The sequence below is a fragment of the Polypterus senegalus genome, chromosome 2, assembly GCF_016835505.1.
Source record: "Polypterus senegalus isolate Bchr_013 chromosome 2, ASM1683550v1, whole genome shotgun sequence".
NCBI classification, from domain to species: Eukaryota; Metazoa; Chordata; class Cladistia; order Polypteriformes; family Polypteridae; genus Polypterus; species Polypterus senegalus.
The window spans coordinates 311634675-311662596 of NC_053155.1; the positions used below are offsets into that span (position 1 = coordinate 311634675).

Consider the following 27922-nt stretch of genomic DNA (forward strand, 5'->3'; position numbering starts at 1 on the left):
TCTTTCCAGGAAAGCGAAAACTGTGCCAACATCTGCATCACAAAAGGCAAGGATTAAAATGTTGTAACCAAACCTGAAAAAGCAACTGTAGCAGTCTTTGAACTATGGAGTGACCAATGTGAATGTGAATACAAAAGACTGCTTTACATTCCAGTATCATTTTAAATTAATGTTAACTCAGAAAAAACCCAATTGCTATTTTGAGGAACAATTGCTTGTTCTACACTACACTACACTGCACTACAGTATTGGCAAAACTTCTAGGTCTCTTTTGTACATTTAAAACCTTAATTTGGCATAATTTGCTGTACTAAGCCTTCAACTATTAATAATTAATGTATTATTATACATTATTATTTTGGCAAAGTCATTTTTTAAAAAGTCTCCATTGTCATTCAGGGATCTCCAATCAATAAAAATGTACTTACCGATTCAACAGGAACTGCAAAAAGAACAAACAGCAACAGCAGTCTAAAATAAAAAAAACATGTGGGTCTAAATAAAGGAATATAAAAACAGCAAAGTAAACAATGTACATGTATTATGCATTACAGTTTAACAAACAGATAGATAGATAGATAGATAGATAGATAGATAGATAGATATGAAAGGCACTATATAACAAAGATAGATACACATGAAAGACAAGACACTATGTAATAGATATGAAAGACACCATATAATAGATAGATAGATAGATAGATAGATAGATAGATAGATAGATAGATAGATAGATAGATAGTAAAGGCACTATATACTAGATAGATAGATAGATATGAAAGGCACTATATAACAAAGATAGATACACATGAAAGACAAGACACTATGTAATAGATATGAAAGACACCATATAATAGATAGATAGATAGATAGATAGTAAAGGCACTATACACAAGATAGATAGATAGATGATAGATAGATTTCTGCAGTGGCCCTTTAACAAAGTTTAGAAGCAAAATTATGCAGCCAAAATATAATGAATACAGGCATACACATATAAATAGATTCCTACAGTGGCCCTTTAAGAAAGTTTAAAGGCGAAATTCTGCAGCCCTAAATATAATAAATATAGGAATACACAAACAAATAGATTGATAGAGCCTTTAATGAGTTTTTAAGAAAATTTAAAAGCGAAATTGTGCAGCAAATATATAATAAATACAGGTATATTTATAATAGATCGATTAATAGACTAATAGAGTGGACATTTAACAAAGTTTAGAAGCGTAATTATGCAACCAATACATAATAAAAGCAGGCATGCAAGAACAGATAGATAGATAGATAGATAGATAGATAGATAGATAGATAGATAGGCCCTCTCGCAAGCGAGTACGTGTTTCAGTAAATCGGCGAGCCCCACCTCACACTGAATGGTGCATGGAGATTCATTTTGAAAACCGTTACTTTGTCTTCATCCGAATGTCCAGCCTAACTCTTCATATCCGACGGCCCTCGAATCTGTAAGCACCACGAAAAGTAAAAAGTGTGAGAGCGGCCCGTTGCCGGCGCGCGGTAGTTTTGGCCCCGTGCACGAGCGTCGTGTCGCACACCTGAGACACAGCGGCGCGGCGTCGACTCCCTCGCGCGTTCTTACCGTGCGCGCAAAGTTCGGCGACAAAAGCACCGCGCGCTTCCAGAAACTTACCGATCGCTTCCCAAAGTGCGTTACTGAAGCTGACTGCTTGCAAACTGGAAGTTGACCGCGTTTAAAGAATGTATTCTGGGAGGTGATGCTTGAACAGCGAGGGCGGGGTATAGAAACATGTAGAAAGAAAGGTTGTGGCCCCCCAGCGCAAAAGGAGGCAGCTAGCGCCTCGGTGATGCACAGTCGCGTTTCCTCCTCAACAAGTTGCACAAGAAGAAGAATAAGAAGAGGCACACATAGAGGAGACTAGGGGAGCCCCGGCAGCTGCAGGGCTGCACTTTGGTTCTTCACCTTGGGACTTGATCTCCTCGAATCTGCTTACTCGATCGGGTGCACTTTGTGAATTTTACCAAGCACCATGCTGCCGCTCCGCCGACATGCGGCTGTCTGGCTGCTGCTGGTGGTGGTCGCGAGGGGCTTGAACGAAGCTACGGCTAAGGTGAGTATTTTGGGAACTGTGTATTGCACATTTGGAGTGGTTGCCTGGTTTATTTTTTATTTTCTTTTTCATTTCGGTTCGTGTTGGTCGTTAACGGGACAGGAGCGCGAAGGGTTAAGTGGTAAGGTCCAGCGAGCGAGCGAGCTACTTCGGGAAAGTGGCTTATCCGCAGATGTCCGCTGCCGACATGCTGTCTTCCTAAACCACTCACTAGCCTTATCTCATATTCGCCTGCAATCGGAGGAGACAGGCACCGATGGTTGCCGTTCTCTCAGACCATGTAAGGTTTTTGCTTGCGCTCTTTTGCATTTTTTATGAAGATCCATACTTGCTCAACCCGTCTTTGCGGGAATGATCGCTTTTAAATCACTATAGCGCCTTTCAATCATATCATCGCATCGCCAAATGTGTCAAATATAAAACATAAGTTGTTTTGCGCGGTTGTTTTGAGACATTTAATGGCGATTTATAAAATCCAAACTCGGAATGATACTCAGTAGTCAGGGATTTCTATACGTAAAACATTGTCCTGAGTGGGCGTGGGAACAATGCTTTTTTGTTAGTCATTTTAAAATATTTAGAAATGCAGAGAAAAACCTGCCCTAATTTAAAGTCACAAGCATGGCTAATCTATCCCTATTTAAGGATACGTGTGTGAGATGTCAAATCACTTTTTATTTTTATATAATGCATAGTGAACATCTTATGCTCTGAGATCAAAATGAATAACTTTTGTAAATGCTACCTTTTAGACCTTTAATAAATGAAAATAAGGATTTAGTCGTTTTTTTTATCCTTTTCCCCAATCTGGAAATTTTGGGTCATCCTAAAATGGTTCACCTTTCATTAAAAAATGTCTAATTATGTAATTTTACTGTTGGGGCCTTTAAAGTTGCCCTTTTAACACCTCACACAAGTGATATTCAAAGCACAACTATCTTACTAAGTTCTTGTAAAATTATTTAGGCTTCACTTGGTCAACTAAAGCAATCAGTGCCGAACTGCTTGCTTCCAGTGCCAGCCTAAGTAGCGGGTATGGTTGGCATGTAAGATACAAACTTGCTTGCTGAAATCTGTCAAACCCATTTCAATGATACAGCACCTTTCAATATTTAATGTCTTCTCAGGGATTTTTAAATATACAGTGCTATTGCACATACGGTATATTCAAAAGACACATATAGCAGCATCAGGCTCAAAATTGAAACCTGGACAAGAGACAGCACTAATGTATCACAGGACACACCCACACAAAAAACCACACTCATTAATCCATTGCCAAAGCAGATTCTGCGGTCAACCTAACACACATGTTTTGGCTATTTGGAGAAAAACGCAGTACACAGATGAAATCCCATGGATGTGGAGAGGACATGCCAAATCCATGAAAACAAGGCCAAATCTGCTGTTCATACAGAATGTGCAGAAGTTGTGAGGCAGCAGTGCTACCCACTGTACCAACAAGCCACCTATTATTCAATTTACCAATGACATTTTTGAATTATTGTTTCACAAGACAGTGTGGCTGATTTCCACTTTACTGAGTCTCAGTATCACTAATAAAAAAAGAGTGCCTGCTCTGACACGGCTGAATGTTTAGCAAGTTCTCATTTTGTGCTTATTGAGTACCTTGCATGTCCTTTGGTGGGTTAAAGCTCTTGGAACTTGCTGTAATAAAAATACTCTGTAATGAACTTTAAGAAAATAATTAACTAAAATGAAGCATGTGCAAGCATATGAGCGTTTTTTAAATGTTTGAAGTACAAACAATCGCCTTGGGGCCATTGACGTTTGTTACAGTTCAATGAAAAATTTAACTTGCTTTTGCAGTTGTTGAATTGTTGTATGAAACCTTCTTGGTTCTAACCTTTTTTAACAATAGTTCACCTAATTCACCACCAGTGGACATCCATCAATATAAGATTCTCCGTTTTCTGCTATGAAGCCTTATAGGAGATCCTAGACAAGCTCCTGGGAAATCAGATTAACAGGGAATGCAACTCTCCAGTCAACTCTCCACTCTGGCCAGTGTCAAACCTAACTAGAAAATGGAGACTAACAATTGACTTTCATCAATTAAAGAAACAGATCCCTTGTGGCAAATGATCCACCTGGATCAGCAACTGGCCAAGGTTCTCAAGCGAGGTATATCACCACAGTCGATGTGGCAAATGGTTCTCATCATAGTAATGATGGTTACTTGACATCTCTCTTTCTCATTCATTCATTCTTAGCCTACCAGGGAGTTCAGAATTATTAGGTTATGTTTTTTTGTTCTTCAATGGAATTATGTTATATGTCACTAGTTTGTGTGTATTCTCATTGTGTGTTTTCAGCAACATACATCAATCTGAATGTTTTTCAATATTCACTGGTCATTAAATTTGTACGTTTTTATTACATAATTATATATTTACCTAAAAACGACATTACATTTTTCACCCACAGTTGAATTTACAGAATAAATTGTGGTACATATTGTAACGTGTAAATATGTTATTAGAATACTGACAAAGTTGTAATAAGTACCAAATGCTAAATGTTTTGTGAAGTGTAACAAGTATAGTTACTGACAGCTGTATGCAGTCTGCACCTCATTTTAAGTTTTACTTACTGCCAAATGTGGCAGGCGAGGTTATTTGCTCGCTAAAGTGAATCCAGAAGTTGTTTCCCATAAAGTTTCAATAGCTTGTTTATTAAGAGAATAAGCTGAGTAAGTTTCATTTTAATGCGTGCAGTGAAATCCTCTTAATATAATATGATATTCATCCATCCATTATCCAACCTGCTATATCCTATATTATTAAAAGTAATTAGGAAAGTTTTAAAATGCTTAATCAAAAGTTCTGTTCACTTCAGTTGAACTAAACTTTGCTATTTCATTCCTATTTCACATTCTTTTCTGATGACATGCTACAAAAGTATGCACAGATTAAAAATATAATAGTTCTAGAAGAAAACAGTAAATATAACTATACAAATGAGGCAGGATATGTATACATAGGGTGTATAATCACATATGCATGCTGATTGAATAAATAATTCTATATGCTGTATGTTTTAATATTGTTAGAAATGGTGAACATTAAGAAAACAAAAATTAAGCTAATGAAAGATACAAGAAAGTAGAGCCAATTAGTGGTGGAGCAGAGGAAAACAAAGAGTGTGGTTGCCAGCGTTTCTGGAAAAAATTAACTTCTGGGGTTATAGTCCCGTGGTCCTTGAAAATGTGAAAGTCAAAATCTGCCCTAGGAGAATAATGTCCTTCATGGGCACTCTTCAGTATGTTACAACACACATAAGTGTCCATAATTATACACCCGACTGTAAGCAAATGGTAAAGCACTGTCTTAGTTGTGTAATGTTTTATTTCTATTGTGGCAAGTTTTCTTGACCTTACTTAATGTGATATTATATGCAAGTAGAGGACAGTGAGTTAAACATGTTTTCAAAAAAGCTTGCTTAATATTCACAGTTTTGCTCCTTTACAGTAAATAAAGAAAAACATAAAATATATTCCCAAGCTTGGTAAAAATCCATTTCAGGGTTGCAGGAAACACAAGCATATTCTGGTGGCACTGAGCACAAGCTGGGAAACACCTTATGTGGGGCATTAATAATTTGCAGCATCGCCTTACTTATATACCTAAACTCACTCACATAAGGCCAGTTTGGAATTGCCAATCAATCCAACATGAACATCATAGATACATGGTAGAAAAAGAGAGTACAAGAAGAAAAACTCCATGCAGACACTTGAAGAATGCCCAGACCTCACACAGGCAATGAGCAGCAATGAATCTAGCCCAGGACACTGGATCTGTAAGGCTGCGGAAATAGCCGGTGCGCCACCTAGATACAGTGTCATTGCTTTTTATATTCCTTGTTTATGGTGGGGCTTTTGTGAGATTTCTGAAAGCAAATGTTAATGGGGTACAGTTTCTTTCTAGTGAAAGCAATACATGCCCTAAGTTCAATCATTTGACTTTTTAGTGCTGCATTGTTCTCAGGTTTAATTAATCTATCAAAAAGACATCTGAAAGAAAAAAGTTGTTGTGTTGTTCTTTCTTCCATTTGGGTGCACTGCTTAAGACCATTCAGTATCTCTGAATGAGCACAGAGAGGTCAGTGAATTCCTACCTGATCATCTTTCAGTGTTATCCCTCTTGACACAAGGTTACTAGGGCGTACTGAGCTGAGCAATCACTGCTGCCTTTCCAGGCCTTCCCAGTGGCTCAGGAAGAGCTGTCTTGATTAATCCTCCTTAGATGTGTCGTGTTTTTCCTAATGAGGTTTTTGGTGGTCTTTTCATGAAACACTGTATTAACACTGTGTTAACTTCCATATTCATGAAACACTGTATTAACACTGTGTTAACTTCCATATTTCCATAATACGTGAGCAAGTGATGTACATCCTGTGAATGTTAACAAATGGTGGGAATTGCAGAGTGACTCTTGATCCTTGTTTCACACTGCCCAAATGTGATCTTCAGCAGACAGGATAGCAAAAAGTGGGATGAGAAGCTGAAGTGAATTATCTTCAGAATAGGTAAGTAGGTAAAGCCTCCTCCCCAAAGCTATTCGTAAGTATTGATATTTATCAGTTATCAGATATTTATCAATTTTTAATATTACAAATATGTCTGAATGCAATATCATTCAATCATTATTTTAAACTAGGCTGACCCGCCTTTTAAGTTGACCACTTCTTAAGGCAATTCAATATGTAGATCAATTTGATATTTTATACAAACTCATTAATTTGGTTATATTGCATTTGAGCAGTATTACTTTAATACTCGTAGTTTCTTTTATTTTTGTGATGAAATGTAAACTTTTTTTCTATATTGAGGTCGCCCTTTTGAACCCCTCGATATTTACTACGCGGTGAGGCATTTGTACTCCATCAACATTAATTATTTCCAAAGACATAATTTTGTCTATTTTTCCAGCGCATCGCACACAAAAGCAAAGGAACGATGGGAGCACCAGAACTCTGCTCACATCATGTCGCTTCGTACCGCAAGCTGCAAGTAGTAAGTAAGTAAGTGTGATAAGCGGAATACCGCTACGTTTTTCACTCACGGGACGGAAGGACAATCCCGACCGCTTTTATATAGTAAGAAAGAAGAAGAAGATATCGCACAGTCCATCCATCCATCTTCCAACCTGCTGAATCCGAATACAGGGGTCTGCTGGAGCCAATCCCAGCCATCACAGGGCACAAACCAATCCCAGGCAGGGTGCCAACCCACCACAGGATGCACACAAACATACTAGGGCCAATTTAGAATCGTCAATCCACCTAACCTGCATGTCTTTGGGAGGAAACCGGAGCGCCCAGAGGAAACCCACGCAGACACGGGGAGAACATGCAAACTCCACGCAGGGAGGACCCGGGAAGCGAACCCGGGTCTCCTAACTGCGAGGCAGCAGCGCTACCATTGCACCACCGTGCCGCCCTATCACACAGTCTGGAGTAGAAAATCATCTTTTACCTGGAAAAACGAAACTACAAATCCCATCGTGCATTGCAAAATGGATGGGGCGTGTGTGAAACTCCGCGCCTGCGTAGCACTCACGTGACAGAAGGACAGTCCCGACCGCTTTTATATAGAAGGATTATTTATTAAAATCCACCAATCCAGTCAATGATTTGCCGAAGTTTCCTATTTTACATCCATTTTCCAACCTGCTATTTCCTAACTACAGGGTTACGGGGGTCTGCTGGAGCCAATCCCAGCCAACACAGGGCGCAAGGCAGGAAACAAACCCTGGGCAGGGCACCAGCCCACCGCAGGGCACACACACACACCAAGCACACACTGGGGACAATTTAGAATCGCCAATGCACCTAACCTGCATCTCTTTGGCCTGTGGGAGGAAACCCACACAGACACGGAAAGAACATGCAAACTCCACACAGGGAGGACCCGGGAAGCAAACCCAGGTCTCCTAACTGCGAGGCAGCATCGCTACCCACTGTGCCACCGTGCCACCCCTTATTTTATTAGCACGCTAAGTTTGAGCCTCCTCTGGCAGCATCAGGCACAAGTCAGCAAACAATTATTTTCAGGGAACACTCACTTATACTTGGTTAGTTTAGAAATTCTAACTAATCTCACACAAAATCATTTGAAAACGATGGGAATCTGAAATTATCTCATTTTGGTACAGGGAACTGGCAACTTCCACAAATTGGAAAAAAAAAGGACTTGGGCAGACCTGAACCTGAACTGAACACAGGTCCTTGGATTTGTGAAGCAACAGTGCTAACCACTGTGCCACAGTACCATCCACTACAAGAAATGAGTATACAAAATTGAGTAAGAAACTTAATTAAGAAACTTATATGAAAAGAACAGAGAATATTAGTAAAGGGTAAACAGTTTATTTTAACTATTACATGGTTCTTTCCCAGTAGACCGGTAGACTAAGTAGACTGATATATACAGTATGTCAAGAATGCAGCTGTACTGTATGATTATAAGAATGTGCATTGTAAAGGTGAAAAAACTACTAATACGTCACACAGTGGAAATTTCCATACCTGTACAGTATACACTGTACACAAATGCAGTATGTGCATACCAGATGTTAAAATATTTGTTCTTATAGGAACTTAAAGACATTAGTTAGACTTTAAGCCCATCTGGCCTTTAAGAGCAATTGCTAATGAAAGAGAGGAGAATAAATTTTCCATCAGTGAAGCAGTCAGGCATATCAACTCAGGTAAGTCAGGTGATGAAACAGTGAAGTTCCAGGTTGTGGATTTAGTTCTCATCGAAGATTTACTTTGTGAGCCAGAGTAAGCTGCTTCACCTTTTAAAACATGCAACATAAAGATGTAGAAACCAATATACAGTACACAGCTGGAGTTCTGAAGCAAGAACAAGACATAAAGAAAGTGTCATACAGTACATGAAAAGAATACACATTTTACCTACAATCTCAATAAAAAAAATTGTCAAAACAAATCCAAATATCAAAATGACAAATATAATTATCAGGATTATGGGTTTTAAACATGGGTCTAGTTGCTATTTGAAATTTGTACATTTTCCTACGTTTTCACATTATTTTCCCCAGTTGCTTAATTTTTTTTGTTCAGTTTTTCATCCACATCACAAATATGCTCATTATATTTATTGGCAGCTCTCATCTGTGTGTGTGTGTGTGTGTTTGTGTGTGTGTGTGTGAGTAATCGTACCCTATAATATATTGGCTCCACATCTAAGACTGATTCTTACTTTGTTTGAAATGCTGCTTGGAAGTGGATCTTGCTGCACTGCGACCCTAAGATTGAATTAATCAAGGTAAGAAGTTTGATTAGTGGATGAGTTAAAAATGGAGCAGAATTCAGCATTTTAAATATATGAAAAATAAAAGCTGTAACTAGCCTTCCGTGTCTGACTAACCACAGGACTTGTTCACATACCCATAATTAAAATCTATATCCTATCATCTATAGCTCTAATTCTGGAAATCCATTTTCTCAGGAATTTGTCTGGTGACATGTGTCCCATATAAGGTAAACAAGCAACTTTAATTTTATGTAACACCTTTTTATAGTAAACACAGCCTAAAGGCACTTTACTAGTACATAGTACCACCATTTATTAATTAATAATAATAATAATAATAATTCATTACATTTATATAGCGCTTTTCTCACAACACTTAAAGCACAGACTTACATATTTGGATTGATTTGCTGAGACTTAAATAGTGGATTAGATGGAGGAATAAAGCCAGCATCCTTGTGGTTTATATATCAGCTCCTTAGCCCCCGCACAACACTGCCTGCCAAGTTGAGCCTTTACCCTATTTCCTTACTCATTCTAAAACTTATTTAGCACAGGGAAAGTTAGCCATCTTTGAGATTCACATCTGGCCTACTCTCTGGAATCTTTTCCGGATTAAGGATCAGCCCTTCAAAGCCTTCCTGCATCCTTGAATTCTTGCATTCTATTACCTGGCCTGCCAGTTGTTGCTATCAACTATTAACTTAAGGGTGAGGTCTTGGTCCCCCTTCTTGGTGCCTGCTCGTGAGCATTGCTCTCTAAGGTGTATGTTTTTAAGGATCAAAATATCAAGGGGAGGTCTGAAGCCTTCTGCCAGCAGGCCTGTCTGCCAGTGACTGGGACTCAGTCTTTCTTTCCTGCCTGACCTATCACACCCTTACCTGTAACACAGAATTTTTTCTTCCTTCCTCTGAAAGGAAATCCACTCCCTGTGCAGGCTGCTGCTCAACATAACATTGGCAGGCTAATGGCCTCAACTGTTTCCCAGTGTTATTAAAAGATTATTAAAGTCAGGGCTGTAGAAACTCTAGTGTGCAAGCTCTTAGATGAATGTTATAAGTAAATTGCCTGTAACATGTCAAGTTGGAATAAATGGGGAAATCATCTCAACACAGTGAATTATCAAAATACTAACTTGAAAGTATTTATCAAAAACAATTGCAATTAGGAAACAGGAGTTTGCAGAATGTCTGCTTTGACAGAGGATATTTAAGAAATAATTGTTTTGCAAAACACAAGTAATATAAGATAGTGTAGTTGTATTTGTACTACTGACGTCATGTATATCACTCACTATTATCACTCTAATAAAGAAAGAGAATCCTATGTCACATTTATAACAGCATTTATTTATAATAAACACATATTTCTACTGGGCACATATATCATAATATGAGCCATTATTTCTGTTTTCTGTATGATGTATGCCTCTGTAGGAGGTGGTGGTGTTCTCAATAAATTGAGACTTCCATTCTCTATAAACAGGAAAGAAAACAGACTAAACATTTTATATCTACTTAGTTTTCAATCATTCCATCATTTCAAAATTCTTTGCAATTTTGTACATTTATTAGTATATGTAATAATGCATTTTGATATAGTTGGAGAAAGTGATAAGGCTAAAAATCCATTGGCCACCGTGTTACCTCAGGGCACAAAATTAAAAATTTTGGGCAGATTTCACATGTTGCTTGTCTCTGCTGAAGTGGTATTAATATTCAGTCTTGTGCTATAGTGTATACTTGGAAGTTTTTTTGGATTAGCGTCAGTACAGTATATACAGTAGATATACTTGAAAGTTTATAGCTCAGAGTTTCTGGACCCTATTCCTTTGCCTTTGTCTCACTTTTGTGTCCACTCTAGAAATAGTAACCTCAGAATCTGGTATTCTTATTCTGTGTCAGTTCCATCTGTTTTTTTCTGATTCTGATGGTTAATGTAGTGGCTACACTAATGCTCTGATTAAATGGTGAAAGAGCTCTCACTTTGAGACGAGGAGAGCCTGGCAGCCAAAATTTACTTCTGACTTGACCAACATGAACATTTGATTGTTAATAATTTGTGTAAGACACTGGTTCTTTTAATTTTTTTAAGCTTATTTAGTTTGGTTTAGATTGATTTTAGATGTTTGGTTAGATCCATCCATTTTCTATACACATTCAGGACTACTGGGAGTGAAGGTCTTTACCAGCACCATAAACAAACCAAGGCCCTTTCTGCCATTCCTGTGCAGTGTTCACTTAATCACCCAAACGTATAACAGACCAGTTTAGCATTGCAAATAATTGTAATCATCTTTGAAATACGGATGAAAATCAAAGTACTTGAAGAAAGGCCACTTCTATACTCTACACTTGCACACTTCAAACAGAAGGTGACAGCCTGCTTTGCGCCATCCTTTTATTTTCCAAATCTATTTTTCCAATTAAAAGTTACAAGATGGAAGCTATCCCGAGGGCCAAAGTTATGAGGCTGAATGCAGCGCTAGTAATGCTAGTCAATTACTGAAGCAGAGTCATATTTAGACAGAAGTATATAGTGTCCACAGCCAACCAGTCTAAAATAATCTCTTTTTATTGTGGTTGTGTGTTGAAAGAAGGTCGTATGATACAAATAGAGGCAGATAATGCAAACTCCAAAAAGAAGGCACCCTAGTAGCAAATCAAAACAGAGCCCTTGCTTTGTGAAAAGGAAAGACTAACCAGTGCGCCAAAATACAGCTTCTGCCAGATTGCCTAAAATTATAACAATATTTATTTTTTAAAAGTTCTTAAGATATTGTTCACTTTTAAAGACAGTTTATGAATTAAGATTGATAGATTCCTGTTTTTCAGAAATCTGCTGCGAGTACTTCTAGAGTCTTCTAAAATATCAGTCTGAGAATAATTTCCACAGATGATAAATGATTACGTGTGGAGAAATAAACAAAATTCCACTGTTGCTTTATGCATTTTGAGGATAATTTCACAGAAGCTCATTGGAGTTTATTTGGCCGCTAAATTGTTTCGACAATTTTTCTCACGTTTAATTTGTTTTTCATTCAGCAATATGGTATGCTGTTGTCTATGAGTCATCTGCTGGAAGAGAACAAACACAGACTGACCCAGTCCTCACCGCAGGCATGCATGCTTTGGAGAGAGCAAACGCTAGTCTTCTCAGACAGAGTTTGGTTATGAAAATGATTAGCATTGGAGAACATCATGACCAACAGTTTTGCTCTCAACACACGTCCCACACACTGCTGCTGTTGAAGGCTACCCTGTCTCTTCTCTGTTAGCTGACGAGTTAACCATGAAGAAGAGGCATGCTAAAAATACAGTTTAGCTGCAAGTCACCACATTCCTTTTACTTTGTATTTGTTTTCTGCAGCTCTGTGGTAAAGGGATCTCTTGCATTTCAAAGGGACTCGACCTTTCTGCTAAACATACAGTCTGGTCGCTGCTGGCCACTTGCTGGCATGTAGTAAGCCAAGTGAATGCTGGCTCAGATTCCTTCTTTGGGCCTGCTGAATTTTTTCTTGTGATTTAAAATAAAAACACCAAATCAGGATTGGGTCTTACAATGTTATCCATTTCAAATAAACCCCCTTGCTCTGTTGGATATCCAGAACCTGACATCACTCCTGTGTAATCAGTTTTGAAAAAAATCACTTAATTGCAGTAAATGTTATTTTTCTTCATTGCTAGGAGAAAATTACTCACATTAATGGGTATTAAGCTGTTGTGTCTGCAACCTGTCACATTTCATTATTTACTCACATTGGGCATTTAAAAAAATGCTACAGCTAGGCTTTAATACAGCCATTCAGAATTTCTAGATTGTGTTCTGTGAAAAGCTTGTGGTGTGCTAGTGAATTCCAAAGCGAAGAATAAGAAATGAGAGTAAATCTAGTCAGTGTAAGGTAGAGAGACAAGATTAGATGGGTGAATAGTACTGGTCAGATTTACACATTATCCATTTAAAGCGTGTTCACACATACTGCATTAAAGTTAAAACTGGAATCTTAGACAAACCAATGACATTGACACCTGTTTTCAATGATCCAGTTCAAAGCCTTTACATGAGGTCACCATCTTACGCTATTTGTACAACTCGGTTTTCCTGAGGAGGGGGCAGTGAATCACACTAATTATGAGTGGTGTGCTGCAGGGTTGCAAGGGTGAAAGTTCATTTAGCTGAAGGAAGGAGGGAGTTTTAAATAAAGTTTTATCTGTGAGACTTTGGGGTTTGTTCTACCAGTAGTGTTTATTTGCTTTGTGTGAGGAGCAAAAGCTCCTCCGGTTTTCAATAGATCTTAATGAAAAGGCCCCAAAAACATCGATATCGCGATGATGGGTGTGTGTCTGTCTGTCTGTGCGTCACAGTTTCTTGAGGGTGGTCTAGTGCTTAACCAGCTGGACGGAAAAATACCAAACTCAAAACTTAAGCCAGTTATAAGATGACAATGTGCTAATTAGTTTATAAGCCAAATCGTGCAATAGAAAAAGGCACTCTTGAGGAACCCTGAAATACCATACTTCTGCAATTAATTATGAATTCTTCGTCAATTGCTATCAAACAAGGGAGCTGCTAAAAGACTTTTTTTTTCTTTTTTGCTCCTTCCCTTGTGTCATCACCTGCTCCAACTTCTGCAGCCATAGGGGAGTGATGGAGCGGGCGAGAAGGCAGGCATCTATACAAGTTCTTTAAATAATGAAAGAAAAAAATATAGTTTGGAATTGAGGACCTCCAACCAAGACAGCTTGCGACATAAAATGGACCCAATAGGCATATGCTTCTTACGGAAATAAAAATAATCCATTCAAAGTAATTGTAATCTGTAATTTTTTGTTTTTTCGCCTGACACCTACGTAGCTCTGTACTAGATCAATTTCATTTTGCAGATATTGAAACATGTTATTTTTCGAGCTGTCTTTAATGGCAAATGATTCTGGATATAGTTTGCAGATTGCTGTCTTTTAGGCAACATCAGTCTTTTCAAAGTCAAACCACCTCCATGCAAGTGAGGATGATCCATGTCTTGCAGTTAAAACTAACAATGTGGATTGTGAGGCTGTTTATCCCGTGGCACTGTTTGCTAACTCAGTTTTAGGTATCTACACTAGCTTCCCTTGTGGTCCGCTGACTGTGCACCCACACACAGTAGTCTATCCTGTTAGGTTACATGAGACAGTGAATACGTGGACCCCCAAGGCATGTTTTTGATTGTTTTTTACAAATTGAATGACGTAATTTCAGCTCACACATCATTAAAACAACAATTACGATATCATAGATGATACATGTTGCACACGCCTAAAAGGACCCAAATGAAAAAGACAAAGGCCTTTCATGCATCTTCTTGCCATAAATGTACCTTATTTGACATGCACCCTCTTTCATCTGTGTCTTCTCTGTATGGTGCTACGTAAAAATAATTAAACTTACTGAGAGAGAGACAGCCCTCTCCTTTGTCCTGCACTGCATCAGAAGAACAGTGGAGAAACTCTTAACATGGGGCTTCATTTTGTCAAGGATGGACTTCACACAAGGAGGATTACCATAAATCCAAAATAAAATTGTTTGACTAAATGTATTTTATGTTGCAAGTCAGTGACTGAAGTAATGCTTGTTTTTATATTTCTGTGAATAATTACAAAATACCTGCGGTGGGTTGGCACCCTGCCCAGGATTGGTTCCTGCCTTGTGCCCTGTGTTGGCTGGAATTGGCTCCGGCAGACCCCCGTGACCCTGTATTCGGATTCAGCGGGTTAGAAAATGGATGGATGGATGGATAATTACAAAATAATAAATTATTAAATATCTTATTGAGCAAATTTGTTTGTTAGTTTCCCAGAATTCTGTGATTGACTCGTTTATGGGCAATGTCTACTTTTCTTTTAAGATCACAAAAAGTTGGCATAGTTATGAGAACATTTAATTTCAAATGCCAATGCCCACTCTCAACACAGCTATTTTAAATAGAAGTAGTTGGTGTTTTATTTTTGGTATATTCTGTAACAGTAGAAGACATGATCAAATAATCAAGAGAGGCAGGGAACATTTCCCTTTTAGAATAACACAATACAAATATGTTTGTTGGTTCATTCAGATGTGACTTTTCAAAGTTTCAATATAAGTAAAGAACCACCCTAATACTTGGTCTTGTAATGACGAAGTGAACTAATATAAAAAATTGTGAGTTTTCCATTCAAGTGGAAATAGTTTGAACACAGAGCTGCTTGTACTTTACATAATCTTTGCTGCATATATAATTTTTTAATTATGTTTTGTTAGGAGTGGGTCATCTTTAAAGCAGAAAAAATGGAAATCGTTAAGAAATCTGTTTATATTGGTTATTTACAGAGAAAGATACAACTGCGACAAATTGATTTGGTCCTTTAAAAATATTTAGATAATTTCAGAAGCAGTTTAATTGTTTTTGCCTGTCACTGTCCTTTGTAGTTGTAAGCAGACCTCTTGAACACCTATGTTCATATGCAATAGCTTTTTGCTTGGAAAATATTTTAAAGAATTATCTGGAACAGTACAAGTCTTATAAATAAATAGGACATATTTCTGATATAATTTACTATTTGTGTCTTTCCCTCTTCTTAGTTTTGTTGTTATTAGTTTGTTTTGCTTAAATAATGGTTAATAATTTAAGTACCAAAAAGAACTTAAAGAGGCTCTTTTTCTAAACAAACAGATGCAAAATACGGAATGTAGCTTTCTATTTCCATATCAGTTAGCCAAGAAAAGTAGCAAGGGATTTGGCATGGCCAATTTCTAAAACATGCAGCTGTTTTCCATAAATTCCTGTTTTTTTCATTTCTGAGTGTTATTTTGGAGCATTATGTGGGACAATATCATACACTTACACATTAAAGTCATAGATGAATTGTTTTGCTGCACGTATGGCTGATCTGTGATGAAGAACATGCTAGTACTACTTATTAAAAAGTTATGTTGAGGAACAGCACCTAGAAAGTCTGTACTGCAGTTGACACATTTGACATAATCAAGAGAGCTCTGGACTCGGACTGAAAAAGCAGTTTATGGTCGGCATAATGTACTCTCAACATGCTGTATATTACTATGACAGCTAGGACACACTCCTTCCAAAGATTCAAGACTAAGTGATAGTTTGGCTAAAATCACATATGCTGTTTGTATCTGTTTACAAAATTTTATTAGGTCCTTTGCCCTTTTTATATGCTTTTCCTCTGCACTGTAGTCTTCCTATTTTTGTTTTTGTCTTCAAAATGAAGTAGTGTTTAATTTATACTAAAGCTTTGACTTCAGCATTAATACCAACTTTTGCAAATCAGTACCACTACCAAATGGTACCCAGGTACTTTGTTCACATTTGTTCACAAGCCAGCATTGATTTTCTCTGTGCTCCTGACTTGCATCACATAATGCAAAACTTTCACAGTTTCATTAATTTGTAGTCTATATTAAAAGATGAGCTCAGTCTCTTTCTGTCATCAAAACTGAATTCTGGAGTGTGTCTGAAGGATGAATGAATAGGTTCAGTAAATGGAACATTTGCTGCATCGGATTTGTTCCAGCTTTTTCCACGATACTTCTTCTTCTTTCGGCTGCTCCCCCCCTCTTCATCTGAAAATAGCTTAATTGTTGGAATGAGTGTGTCAGCAAGCACATGCTCATCATGATAACATGTAATAATGCTAACTCTGCTTTAGCTTATAGTTGGTTGTTAGAATAGAACAGTTAGAAGCATACTCCTATGAAGATAGTGTCTGATTGTGTCATCCCTAAATCTGAACAAATGTTTGCCTATTGATGATCAGTGAATGTTTAGAATGAAGAAACATTAATGGATATATCAGAGACTCTCATAATGTTCTGATTTCAAAGCACTGTGTTTTTAAAGGGAATGGGAAGTTAACCTGGCCAACTGAGTGGTTATAATCATTGTTATTTAATGTGCTAGTCTGAGAGAAGAACTTTGAATCATTGGTTAATTTTCAACAGAGAGAGACCATTGAAGAGAAAATAGATTTACACGGACGAATGGCATCTAGATCAGGGCCTGGAAGGTTTTGTTTTGCCTCAGTAGAGACATGTTTTTGATTTAGCCAGTTCTTTAACTTACATCTTTATTCATGAGTGTAATTACATTCATGAAGGTTTTAAATTAAATATGTACAACTAAGTGTTGAAAAGACAGTCTCACAAGTAGGACCATACAAAGCTGTACTAAAGGACCTGTTGAAAGACAATCTTAATATTGCTAGTGATACAAATGCTGTAATATTTGAAACAGCAGATGAAAAGAAGACAGAAGATTGGGGCTATAGAAAAGAGAATGTCATTGGATATCAAGAAGTGATAGGACAGAGATTACCCCGGTGGCTAAGAATTTGAATCCAGAACCACTATATGACCTGAAAGCTTCACAAATAGATTCATCCATCCATCTTCTAACCCGCTGAATCCGAATACAGGGTCACGGGGGTCTGCCGGAGCCAATCCCAGGGCACAAGGCAGGAACCAATCCTGGGCAGGGTGCCAACCCACCGCAGGACACACACAAACACACACTAGGGCCAATTTAGAACCGCCAATCCACCTAACCTGCATGTCTTTGGATTGTGGGAGGAAACCCACGCAGACAACATGCAAACTCCACGCAGGGAGGACCCGGGAAGCGAACCCGGGTCTCCTAACTGCGAGGCAGCAGCGCTACCACTGCGCCACCGTGCCGCCCAAATAGATTCAGTTAGAGTAAATTACATCAGATTAGATTAGGTGAACTTTATTAATCCAGAGGGGAAATTCAGGTGTATACAGCAGCAGAAACATAAAAAAACAAGGATACATAACTACCTAAATTATAGAATAGCCTTTTCTGAAAGCTGGACTATAAAGAAATAATGAACTTGTAAAGACACTCTTCAAAAGTTGAAAAAGGAAAAATTTGATTCCAACTTTGAGCATTACAGGTGTGGGGCAGAAAATTAAGCAGTGAAAACATTTGTCTAGGTCACATTTAGAGTGATGTGGTGTCTGGCGAGTTCCTTTCTGCTGTCAAAAGATGACAGACAAGGTCATTTATCTTGCCATGGTGTAAAGTGCTTTTCACAATGGATCTTCTAGCATTGTTTTTTTTTCCTTGCCTTTTTATCTGTTTTACTCGAGCTACGAGTGTCTGCTTAGAAAATCTCAGCTTAACAAAGCAACTTGCCAAACTGGAGGCAGAGAGCAACTGTGTTTGGGATATATTGTATAGCTGGCCCTTTGACAGTCAGTGCAGGCCACTCAATGGGTAAGGAAGTGTGGAATGTGCCCAGATGTTTTCCATGTGTTTGATTCTCAGCAGACTCCTGGGTTATCAGGTTCTGGATGTACACACACATTCCAGTGATTAAGGATTTGCTATGCTGCATACCTGCATTCCTTATCCTGGTTAACGGCATCTCCAGTGATAAGACACATTAGAGAAGCCTATCAATGAGGGATTCACAGGCTCAATGTGTTACTTCAAAATTCACAGAATAGAAAATCACTAAAATCTGATTCTTCAACGCAGAACCATTAGGAACATTAAATCTCAAGTCAAATTTGTTTTTGAGCTCTAGTTTCTTTGCAGTTGATAAGATATACATAGTTCTTCATCAGAATGTTTCCCAATGTTCTTATTTTGTCCTTCTGTTTCTCAGTCATTTCTTCTTTATTTTAAACATTTATCCAACACTGGTTTGAAACTTGTATTATACTTTACATATCAATCAGTCCTCACTTTTTTAGCACCATAAATCACAAGGACAGTGTATTAGGAATAAAACATAGCATTCTCTAACCTGCTTAGTTCAGTTGAGGGGCCAGAAAGGAGGAAATAGGATGACAGTTCATTGCATGGTCTTAGAGGATACTATTGTCCAGCAATATTCTGGTTTGTTGCTTTGCTTCCAATATTTAGCATATTATTAGCTCCCCAAATGAACTGAACTATTGTTGCAAAGGAAGCATCACTGCCCAAGTACCGTCTGCTTATGCCCACAAATTACTTCATGCCACTCAGTTATAATTTTATAAAAAAATGAGCTGTTTATTGTCTTTGCTTTCAATTCTTAATTGAGAAATTAGAACATTTTAAGACAAGCAACATTATTAAATTTTTTTTTCTTTTCTGATTTATAATGAATTGTTACCGCCAGACACATGTTTTAGTCCTTCGTGGCTTTTGCCCCTTCACTGCCTCAGTTTCCTGTATAAAAGTATGGAAATATATGAAGATTCCGATGTGGTTTGAAAAGCATACAGAGCCATCATGTTAGCCACTATAGGCTTTGAGCAGCCTATAATGTCACTTCCCTAAGAGAGAGGCCACTGACCTCACCTCAGGGAGTTGTGGGAAAGAATTTTGTTGTTATTGGTAGACTCTTCTAAACTAATGACATATGGGCAGTGTCGTGAGCATCGTCCTGACCTCCCGCCTCGCTTAGTCCTCCCTCAGCCGTGCCGCCTCAGCAATTCTCATCAAATTTTTCTCGCTGGGGAATCCTGCTATATCTTCTTTATTTAAAAAAAAAATCCCTTTTTTTTAGGAACAAAGAAAGTTGAACCAACTCTCATTAATTTTTAACTTGGCAGTGAGCAAGCTCATCAAACACAGTTCCTCTCACTTAGCAGTCATAGGCCATTAGAAAGCGGGTGGTCCACAGCTACCCTCCAGGTGTTTATTAAGCCGGCCAGCTTTGTGTCATGGAAATTTCCTAGTGAGCCATTTGCAAGTTGGCATTGAGGACTATTTTTGTTAAATTTTTAAGATAAAAATAAGAAGGTTCACAACACCAAGGGAGGCTTTCTTCCCTTCACTCAAGCTTTTGCAGACTTGCTGAATTAGAAGTAAAAAGTTGTGTTTGAACATGGTGGGATTTCATTGTAAAGGGAACCACTATATGAACCTTTTTAGTACCTTTTACAAATTCCCTTACAAAGATAAGTGTGGTCCGTATTAAACAAGTATAATAAAGCGAGCAATGTGATAAACTGTTAAAAAGTCATGGAATCCAACAGAGCCAACTTTGAAGTATGGCTTTTGGTATACGTATTTGGGCACAGTTTGGTTGAGTTGTTCTATGAACAGAATACACCAGCGGCACGTCTAGAGTATGTGAGAAAAACTGTGTTGCCTGCTGAACAAGTGAAGCCAGTGTGCTGCCAAGTTTCACATACTGCTGTGAAACTCTTTAACATAATCGTGAAACCTTTTATTCCCCCACTATCTTTGTGAGTCAAGTCACATCCCCATCATATGTTCACTCTTGTACTCAGCTGTTTAAGGGCCCAATGGAAATACTAGTCAATGTTCTCCCAAAGTTCAGTTGATTGGCTGGTGGGTGGAATGGATTCACTCAGGAAAAAGCCACTTGAGAAATTATGTTCCATAATGATTTTAGCAGGCTGACTGGTAGCCACAAAAGAGGAAGTATGATTGCAAGAAAAATGATGTTGAGTTGCCAGCAGTTTAAGTAGGCCCTGAAGGAGATACTGGCTGCCTTGATCAATCCTCCTACTCTTGAAGCAAAACCAAAGAGGGAGTGCCAAGGCTAAAATGTAATGTGTAAACATAAAGGCTGCAAACTTTTAATGAGTTATCTAGGGTGGTATGGCCTTATGGAGCACAGCCCACCCCTAATTTCCACTTTCAGGCTTATAATTTTGGAAGAGCAATAGTGTTCTGGAAAACTGATAAAATGTAAATGTCCGTTTGTGATTTAGTTCTTCAACATTTATATTTACTTATTTATCAACATGAAATATACAAATCATAAATGCAGGAAGGCAAATACCAGGACAACTATACAAATGCTATTTTAGTTTCAGAATCATTTAACAAATACATCCTATAATGTAAAGAAGGCTGGCACTGTAGTCGTGAGATTAAGGCATTACACTCTACGCTACAAACATGAACTGTCAATTCTTGCCACTACCACAATGTGCAATCCAAAGCTAGTAACTTAACCAGACATAGATCCAATTGTAAAATACATATATTTTAAAAATCAAACTATTAGTTCTTTACATTTATATGGTGCTTTTCTCACTGCTCAACTTCCACCACCACTAATATACTAATGGCGACTGCAGCCATTTTTGTGCCAGTATGCTCACCACACATTAGCTGTTAGATGGTGAAGTGGTGAGAGAGATAGCCAGTCATAGACAGATGATGATTAGGGGGCCAGAATGACTAGACTGTGGTGGGAATTTTAGCCTGGACATCGGGATGCACCCAACTCTTTAGAAAGGTGTCATAAATGTTTTATGTCTCATATGAAGGACAGTGCCATTTTTAGAGCACAGTGTCCCCATCACTGCACTGGGGCATTGGTAATACACACACACAGACCACAGTGTAAGAACCTCCTGCTGGCCTCACCGACGTCTCTTCTAGCAGCAACCCAAGCTTTTCTTAGATGATCTCCCAAGTACTGGCTGGGCCTGAAAATGCTTAGCTTCAGGTACATGACCTGTTTTGAAGTGAATGTGCTGTGGCTGCTGATCACAAGTTCTGTAAGTGACTTGCCCAGCGTCAGGCAGTAAGAAAAGTAAAAAACAGAGTGGAACTTGTAGACTTTAGGGTCAAAGTCCTGTGCCTTATTCATAACAGCAACTTCTTGCATAAATCTGCTTTGTAAAATAAAGGCTCATTTTAGACAGACTGTTATCTGCTGTGGTGTTTAACTATAAACCACATCTAATTCACTGTTGCCCTAATAAGGCAACTTGACATTACTGTAATGTAATTTTAAAACATTTTTATATACAGTAATCATTGTGTGGCTCTGTACTTGTAAGACACCTCCTAAAGTTATTTGTTGTGGAAAATATCTAAAAGAAATTATGGCTAGTTTTAGCCACCTTGTTACTTGTATTTTCTGTTTACCTTATAGATTTTGATACAGCATTGTACATTTTTGTTTACTTTGTACGTCGCCTTGGATAAAAGCATCAGCTAATTAAAGAATGATAATAATCACAAAGTAGAGTATGTCATAATTAAAAACTAAAATTAAAAATAAGTTGTTATGCAACAGTAAATGAGTATAACAGAAAACTGGTAGTGAGTGACAGAGAAGGTTGGTATACTCTGTATGAGTAAAGCAAAGAGAAAATCAGGGCTATGTAGATGGAGACGGAGTTGCAGAGTTTTTTTTTTCTTGGCACAATTTTTATCTTTCTGTAACTGTAGCACTTGTGTGTCAGTTCTTTTTATTAAATGACAGAAGTAACAATAACATCAACTGTGACATCTGTAAATTTCTCAATAACTAGCATGCACCGATACTCCAATAGCAAATGTAATTTGGTTTGAACTTCAAATAATTCTTTGGAATAATGGTGCCAGTGCATTCTTTTATTAATAAGTACAGTATAATGTAGATTAGGTAGTAAGGCAAATAAGAAATGTGTATTTAAATTTAACTTTCATCAGGGCTTGAAATTCAAATGGGATTCTAAGTTTACTGCACAAATTTATCAGTTCCCGCAGATTTTAGATTTTTAATAGCCCAATTTTCCTTACATATTTATTGGGTAAGTAATCTCTCTTGTATGTTGCAAAAATATTCAACATCCTTTTTTAAACCAGTATTTTATAATTGTGCTTTATGCAGTTTTCTTTTAATTGTTATGTTTTGTTAAGGTCACATGTATATAGAATGTCACCTTTCTGTTGCAGTTGCTCTTGACAGGGATAGACAGCCAGCTTCTGAATTTGATAATCTGATTGGCTTCTCAGTGGATCTGAACAAGTGTGCAGCAGGAGTCAAGCACGTGATCTGCACATGATGCCATGTCTTTATAAGAAGCTTGGCTAAACTTTGCTTAATTGAAGCTAAAAACAGGCTGAAGTATATTCTTGTGCTCAAATCAAAACATAAATTCCATGATTTGGATTATTTAGTAAATTTTTAATCAGTTTCAGTCCTTTTTGATATTAAAGAAATGTACAAATCTTTCGAAAAACATGTTTTCTCTTTGTTATTATGGTATACTGAGTTCAGATTGACAGGCATAAAATGGCAAGGTAAAAAAATGGCCACTTGGAATTGAATCTTCTCCCTGGAAAATGTCTGTAGTCATGTTATAACAATATATGCAATATACACATATTATAACGAGCAATGGAGGGGTGGGTCAAAGGAGTTGCATTGCGTCTTTGTGGACCTGGAGAAAGCATATGACAGGGTTGCCTCGAGAGGAGTTGTGGTATTGAATGAGGAAGTCGGGAGTGGCTGAGAAATATGTAAGAGTTGTACAGGATATGTACGAGGGACGTGTGACAGTAGTGAGGTCTGCGGTAGGAGTGACAAAGGCATTCAAGGTGGAGGTGGGATTACATCAGCGATCAGCTCTGAGCACTTTCTTATTTGCAGTGGTGATGGACAGGATGACAGATGAGATTAGACAGGAGTCCCTGTGGACTGTGATGTTTGCTGATGACATTGTGATCTGTAGCGATAGTAGGGAGCAGGTTGAAGAGACCCTGGAGAGGTGGAGATATGCTCTAGAGAGGAGAGGAATGAAGGTCAGTAGGACCACCAAGACAGATTACATGTGTGTGAATGAGAGGGAGGTCAGTGGAGTGGTGAGGATGGAGGGAGTAGAGTTGGTGAAGGTGGATAAGTTTAAATACTTCGGATCAACACTATAGAGTAATTGGGATTGTGGAAGAGAAGTGAAGAAGAGAGTGCAGGCAGGGAGGAGTGGGTGGAGAAGAGTGCCAGGAGTGATTTGTGACAGACGGATATCAGCAAGAGTGACAGGGAAGGTCTACAGGACAGTAGTGAGACCAGCTATGTTATATGGGCTGGAGACGGTGGCACTGACCAGAAAGCATGAGACAGAGCTGGAGGTAGCAGAGTTAAAGATGCCAAGATTTGCTTAGGGTATGACTAGGATGGACATGATTAGAAATGAGGACATTAAAGGGTCAGCTCAAGCTGGACGGTTGGGAGACAAAGTCAGAGAGGCGAGATTGCTTTGGTTTGGACATGTGCAGAGGAGAGATGCTAAGTATATTGGGAGAAGGATGCTAAGGATAGAGCTGACAAGCAAGAGGAACAGAGGAAGGCCTAAGAGAAGGTTTATGGATGTGGTGAGAGAGGACATGCATGTGATGGGTATAACAGAACAACATGCATAGGACAGAAAGATATGGAAGAAGATGATCCACTGTGGTGGCCTCTAATGGGAGCAGCCGAAAGAAGAAGAAGAAGAGGTATACCACTCAATAATCAGTATTGTTGTTGGTTGGGCTTTAGTTTGCCTTATTTCTAATCTGCAAATGAAAAATTCTTTATTATCATCTAAACATTAATTTTTATTGTGAAACTAGCTGTCCTAACCATTTAAGATAGGTTTAAGTATACCTCAGTGTATTCATAGTCAATTTTTGCAGTTTACCATCTATTGAAATGTATTTTGTAATTCTTGTAGTAATAAAATGCATTACATTTTTCATTCCAATAAATATTAACACTGCTTTTACAAATCCTATTACCATATGGCATATAAGAGAGACATAGCAACTGGATGGACAAAGGGATACACAGACACCTCTCCTTTTATTAAGGTGGATAATTAACCCTCTGACATGTGCAAATACTCATCTTCAGAAGAAGGAATTGTACTTGAAGTAGTTTCTTAACAGCATACTTGAGCATTTTGGCTGTGTCATTACCAGAGTCTTAAGACTGTTCCTTTTTTAGGTCGACGTCAGCTGTTACACCATTTTTACATTTAAAGCTATAAAAGCTGGGGGCAAGAACAAACCCAAAGGAATCTGCATTCTTAACAACCATTTCAATATTCCAGCTTTCTGATGTATCTGTAGTTATGGCCATAGTGATCTTTCAGAATGTGAAACTGTTGATCTGCGAAATTTGCACTATAAATTTCACTTTTCATCTTACATTCCACATCCTTTACAATAATAACATTCCGCACACTGAGTTAATGTCCGTCCAGGTAATATTTCATATCTGTAGGCCTTATTTTGTCCCCATGGGACATTTCTTCATTTTTCTTTTGTTATATATTTTCCATCATCAGTGGCTGTAAAATGTTTATGCAGTACACTGTACTGTTGATATTTACACCTTATGCCATAAAATGATACAACGAAGGAAGCTGTTTTGTTAGTCATTAGGTTCTAACTTATTAATGGCTGTAAAAGAAGGGGTGATATTCTTCGACACCCACACCCAATTGGGCTGGAGTGGCTGCAAGAGTTGCAAAGGAAATATCATGTAATTTGAACTATGCAGTGCAAGGAAGAAATGCAAATAAAGTTATGGACTGATATGGCATACCAGTGACTCTATAGTGTGCATATAGTATATTATCATTCTATGGTGCCCTAATTCTTCATATACTGTATGAGATTAAGACATGTGCTGTATTTAAATTATACATGAATAACTACCAATACATCATTATAGAATGGTAATGTCTCCTGTAAAGGTTAAGATTAGAAACTTAGTATATACTAAAATTGGATTCAAAATTGTAGACATAGTCTTCTAGAATATGAGTGAGAGCTGGAAACATTTTTTCAATGGCTCCACACCTCTTGAAGAAAATTGTAAAAAAAAAACAAAACAATAGCTGTTAATCATGAAGCATGAAGCAGGTAAGATAAAAATCAAATTGCTTTTAAACACAGATGTAAAACTGTGGGTCATTAGCCCATTGTCAGAATTTCTATCACTTCTGAATGGAAGACCAGCCACCCCTTCAGTTTGGAAAACTGGAATCATGAGTAATTGGTGACCAGAAGAACATACAGTACAATATATATATTTTGCTGTAGTAATAAAGAACAATTTCAAATACACCTGAATAAGCCTCACATTGTCTCAAAATGCAGCCCCCCAATAGTAATGTATTATGATTAAAACAAAAATACCCATGATGTAAATGGAAATGGTCTGTTTCCAAAACGTTTGGAAAGAAAGCTGTTCAGGTTTCCTGTCTAGTCACTGAGACACAATAGTTATTTCCGTTTATTTCTTTATGACAATATTTGCAGTCAAGATTTTATTTTGAAGGACCTAAATTCTTACTAATCATCAAGGATGAATGCTAAAGAAAATAATCAACAACTATTTTTTTTATATATTATATTATGGAACACTTTAGCCTAAGTAGGTGAAAAGGCATTATTTTAAGATGGGATCACAGGTAGAATAAATTAGTCATGCATGATTAAAAACAGCAATAGTACCAAGCCTTTAATTTCAGTGCCAGCTTGCCTGGGGGATAAAAAAGGGAATTGCTTATCTGCAAGGCAGTGAACTGTAAGATATTATTACATTGCATGTTAAGAATCAGTCTCACTTTACGTTGTGAATTTTCAAAGGAATTTGGGTTATAACAATTTTACTTCCAAAAGCAGCAATTTTCAGCTTCCTTTTCGAGTGATTAAATGTATACTGATTTATGAATATACAGGAAGTGTATGCAACAACACAACAGATGAAATACAGTAAGAGTACGGGGCACGTATTCTTTACTGTTCATTTAACAGAATAAGATACTGGAAAAATCGATAACTATTACACAGTCCTTGCTTCAATTCTGTACATTCTACATTACTTGATTCAGAAAACTGGAGAATGGTATGACTTCAGAAATTCCTGTTAATCTGTAATGTTCTGAAGGAGGAATTGTTTACCCTAGCAACAGACAGCTGTAGGAGAAAATTATTAGAGGATTTTATCAAGTTATTCTAAAAGAGTCTCAAGTTCCATTTACTGTCGGTGCCCAAATTATCACTGATGAGGGTAACCTAAGGGATCTTTTTGTTAAACAGGAACTTTAGATAAATAGTGGGGTTTTATAATCTCTACTTTAGAAAACCAGTAGAAATTTGAAATGTAAGATCACAGAAGACAAAGACATTAATTAGCTCTAATGTGATGAAGAACTGTATTAGTCAAAGATAATATATAAAACATCTTTGTGTGTGTGTGTGTGTGTGTGAATGATAGATGCATGCATTACATACAATTTCAGCATGAAGAGAGCTTAACCACAGTCCATCATCAGTCATTGATGTGTAGTGCCATTTATAGTCAGCAATGTTATTAAGTATCCTGAACAAGACATTTGGCCGACAGACATATGCGCGGCGACAAAATAGCGCCGATTAAAACCCGCCGACAAAATCGCGAAAGTTTCATTAAATATGAATTACTAGTTTAAAGCATATATAATAAAGTTTATTTTAGAAGTCAATATTATGAAACTCGGCATGCCATCAGCACGGCACGCAGATAGTCCTTAAGATCACGCCCTGCATATGTAGGAAGAATTGCAGCAAGGGCGTCCCAATCTCTTGGCCTCTCTCGCGATTTTGTCGGCGCTCATTTGTCGGTCGCGGTTTTGTCGGGGCGCATATGTCTATCGTGCTTTTGTCGGTGAACCGGTCTATCATTTGTTATAATAACACAATATTTGTTTCATGCTTTAATTACACTGCCACATGCCACACCCAATTTTCCAA

The 27922-nt window shown here is 37.8% G+C and overlaps 2 protein-coding genes across 3 annotated transcripts in view; one reads left to right on the forward strand and one right to left on the reverse strand.

The window, feature by feature from the left end:
• The window catches only part of col4a2 (collagen, type IV, alpha 2), a 280817-nt gene extending 279079 nt beyond the window's left edge, over positions 1-1738 (reverse strand). For both annotated transcript variants that reach the window (XM_039745915.1, XM_039745914.1), the window contains exons 1-3: positions 1649-1738; positions 1364-1461; positions 429-471 (exon numbers count right to left, since the gene is read on the reverse strand). In XM_039745915.1, the coding sequence (XP_039601849.1) occupies positions 429-471; positions 1364-1392 (72 nt within the window). In that variant the 5' untranslated portion in view covers positions 1393-1461; positions 1649-1738. The remainder of the gene's footprint in view (positions 1-428; positions 472-1363; positions 1462-1648) is intronic.
• Positions 1739-1813: 75 nt separating this feature from the next.
• col4a1 (collagen, type IV, alpha 1) overlaps positions 1814-27922 on the forward strand; it is a 257790-nt gene continuing 231681 nt past the window's right edge. Inside the window, exon 1 of the mRNA XM_039745916.1 lies at positions 1814-2087. Within this exon, the coding sequence (XP_039601850.1) occupies positions 2007-2087 (81 nt within the window). The 5' untranslated portion in view covers positions 1814-2006. The remainder of the gene's footprint in view (positions 2088-27922) is intronic.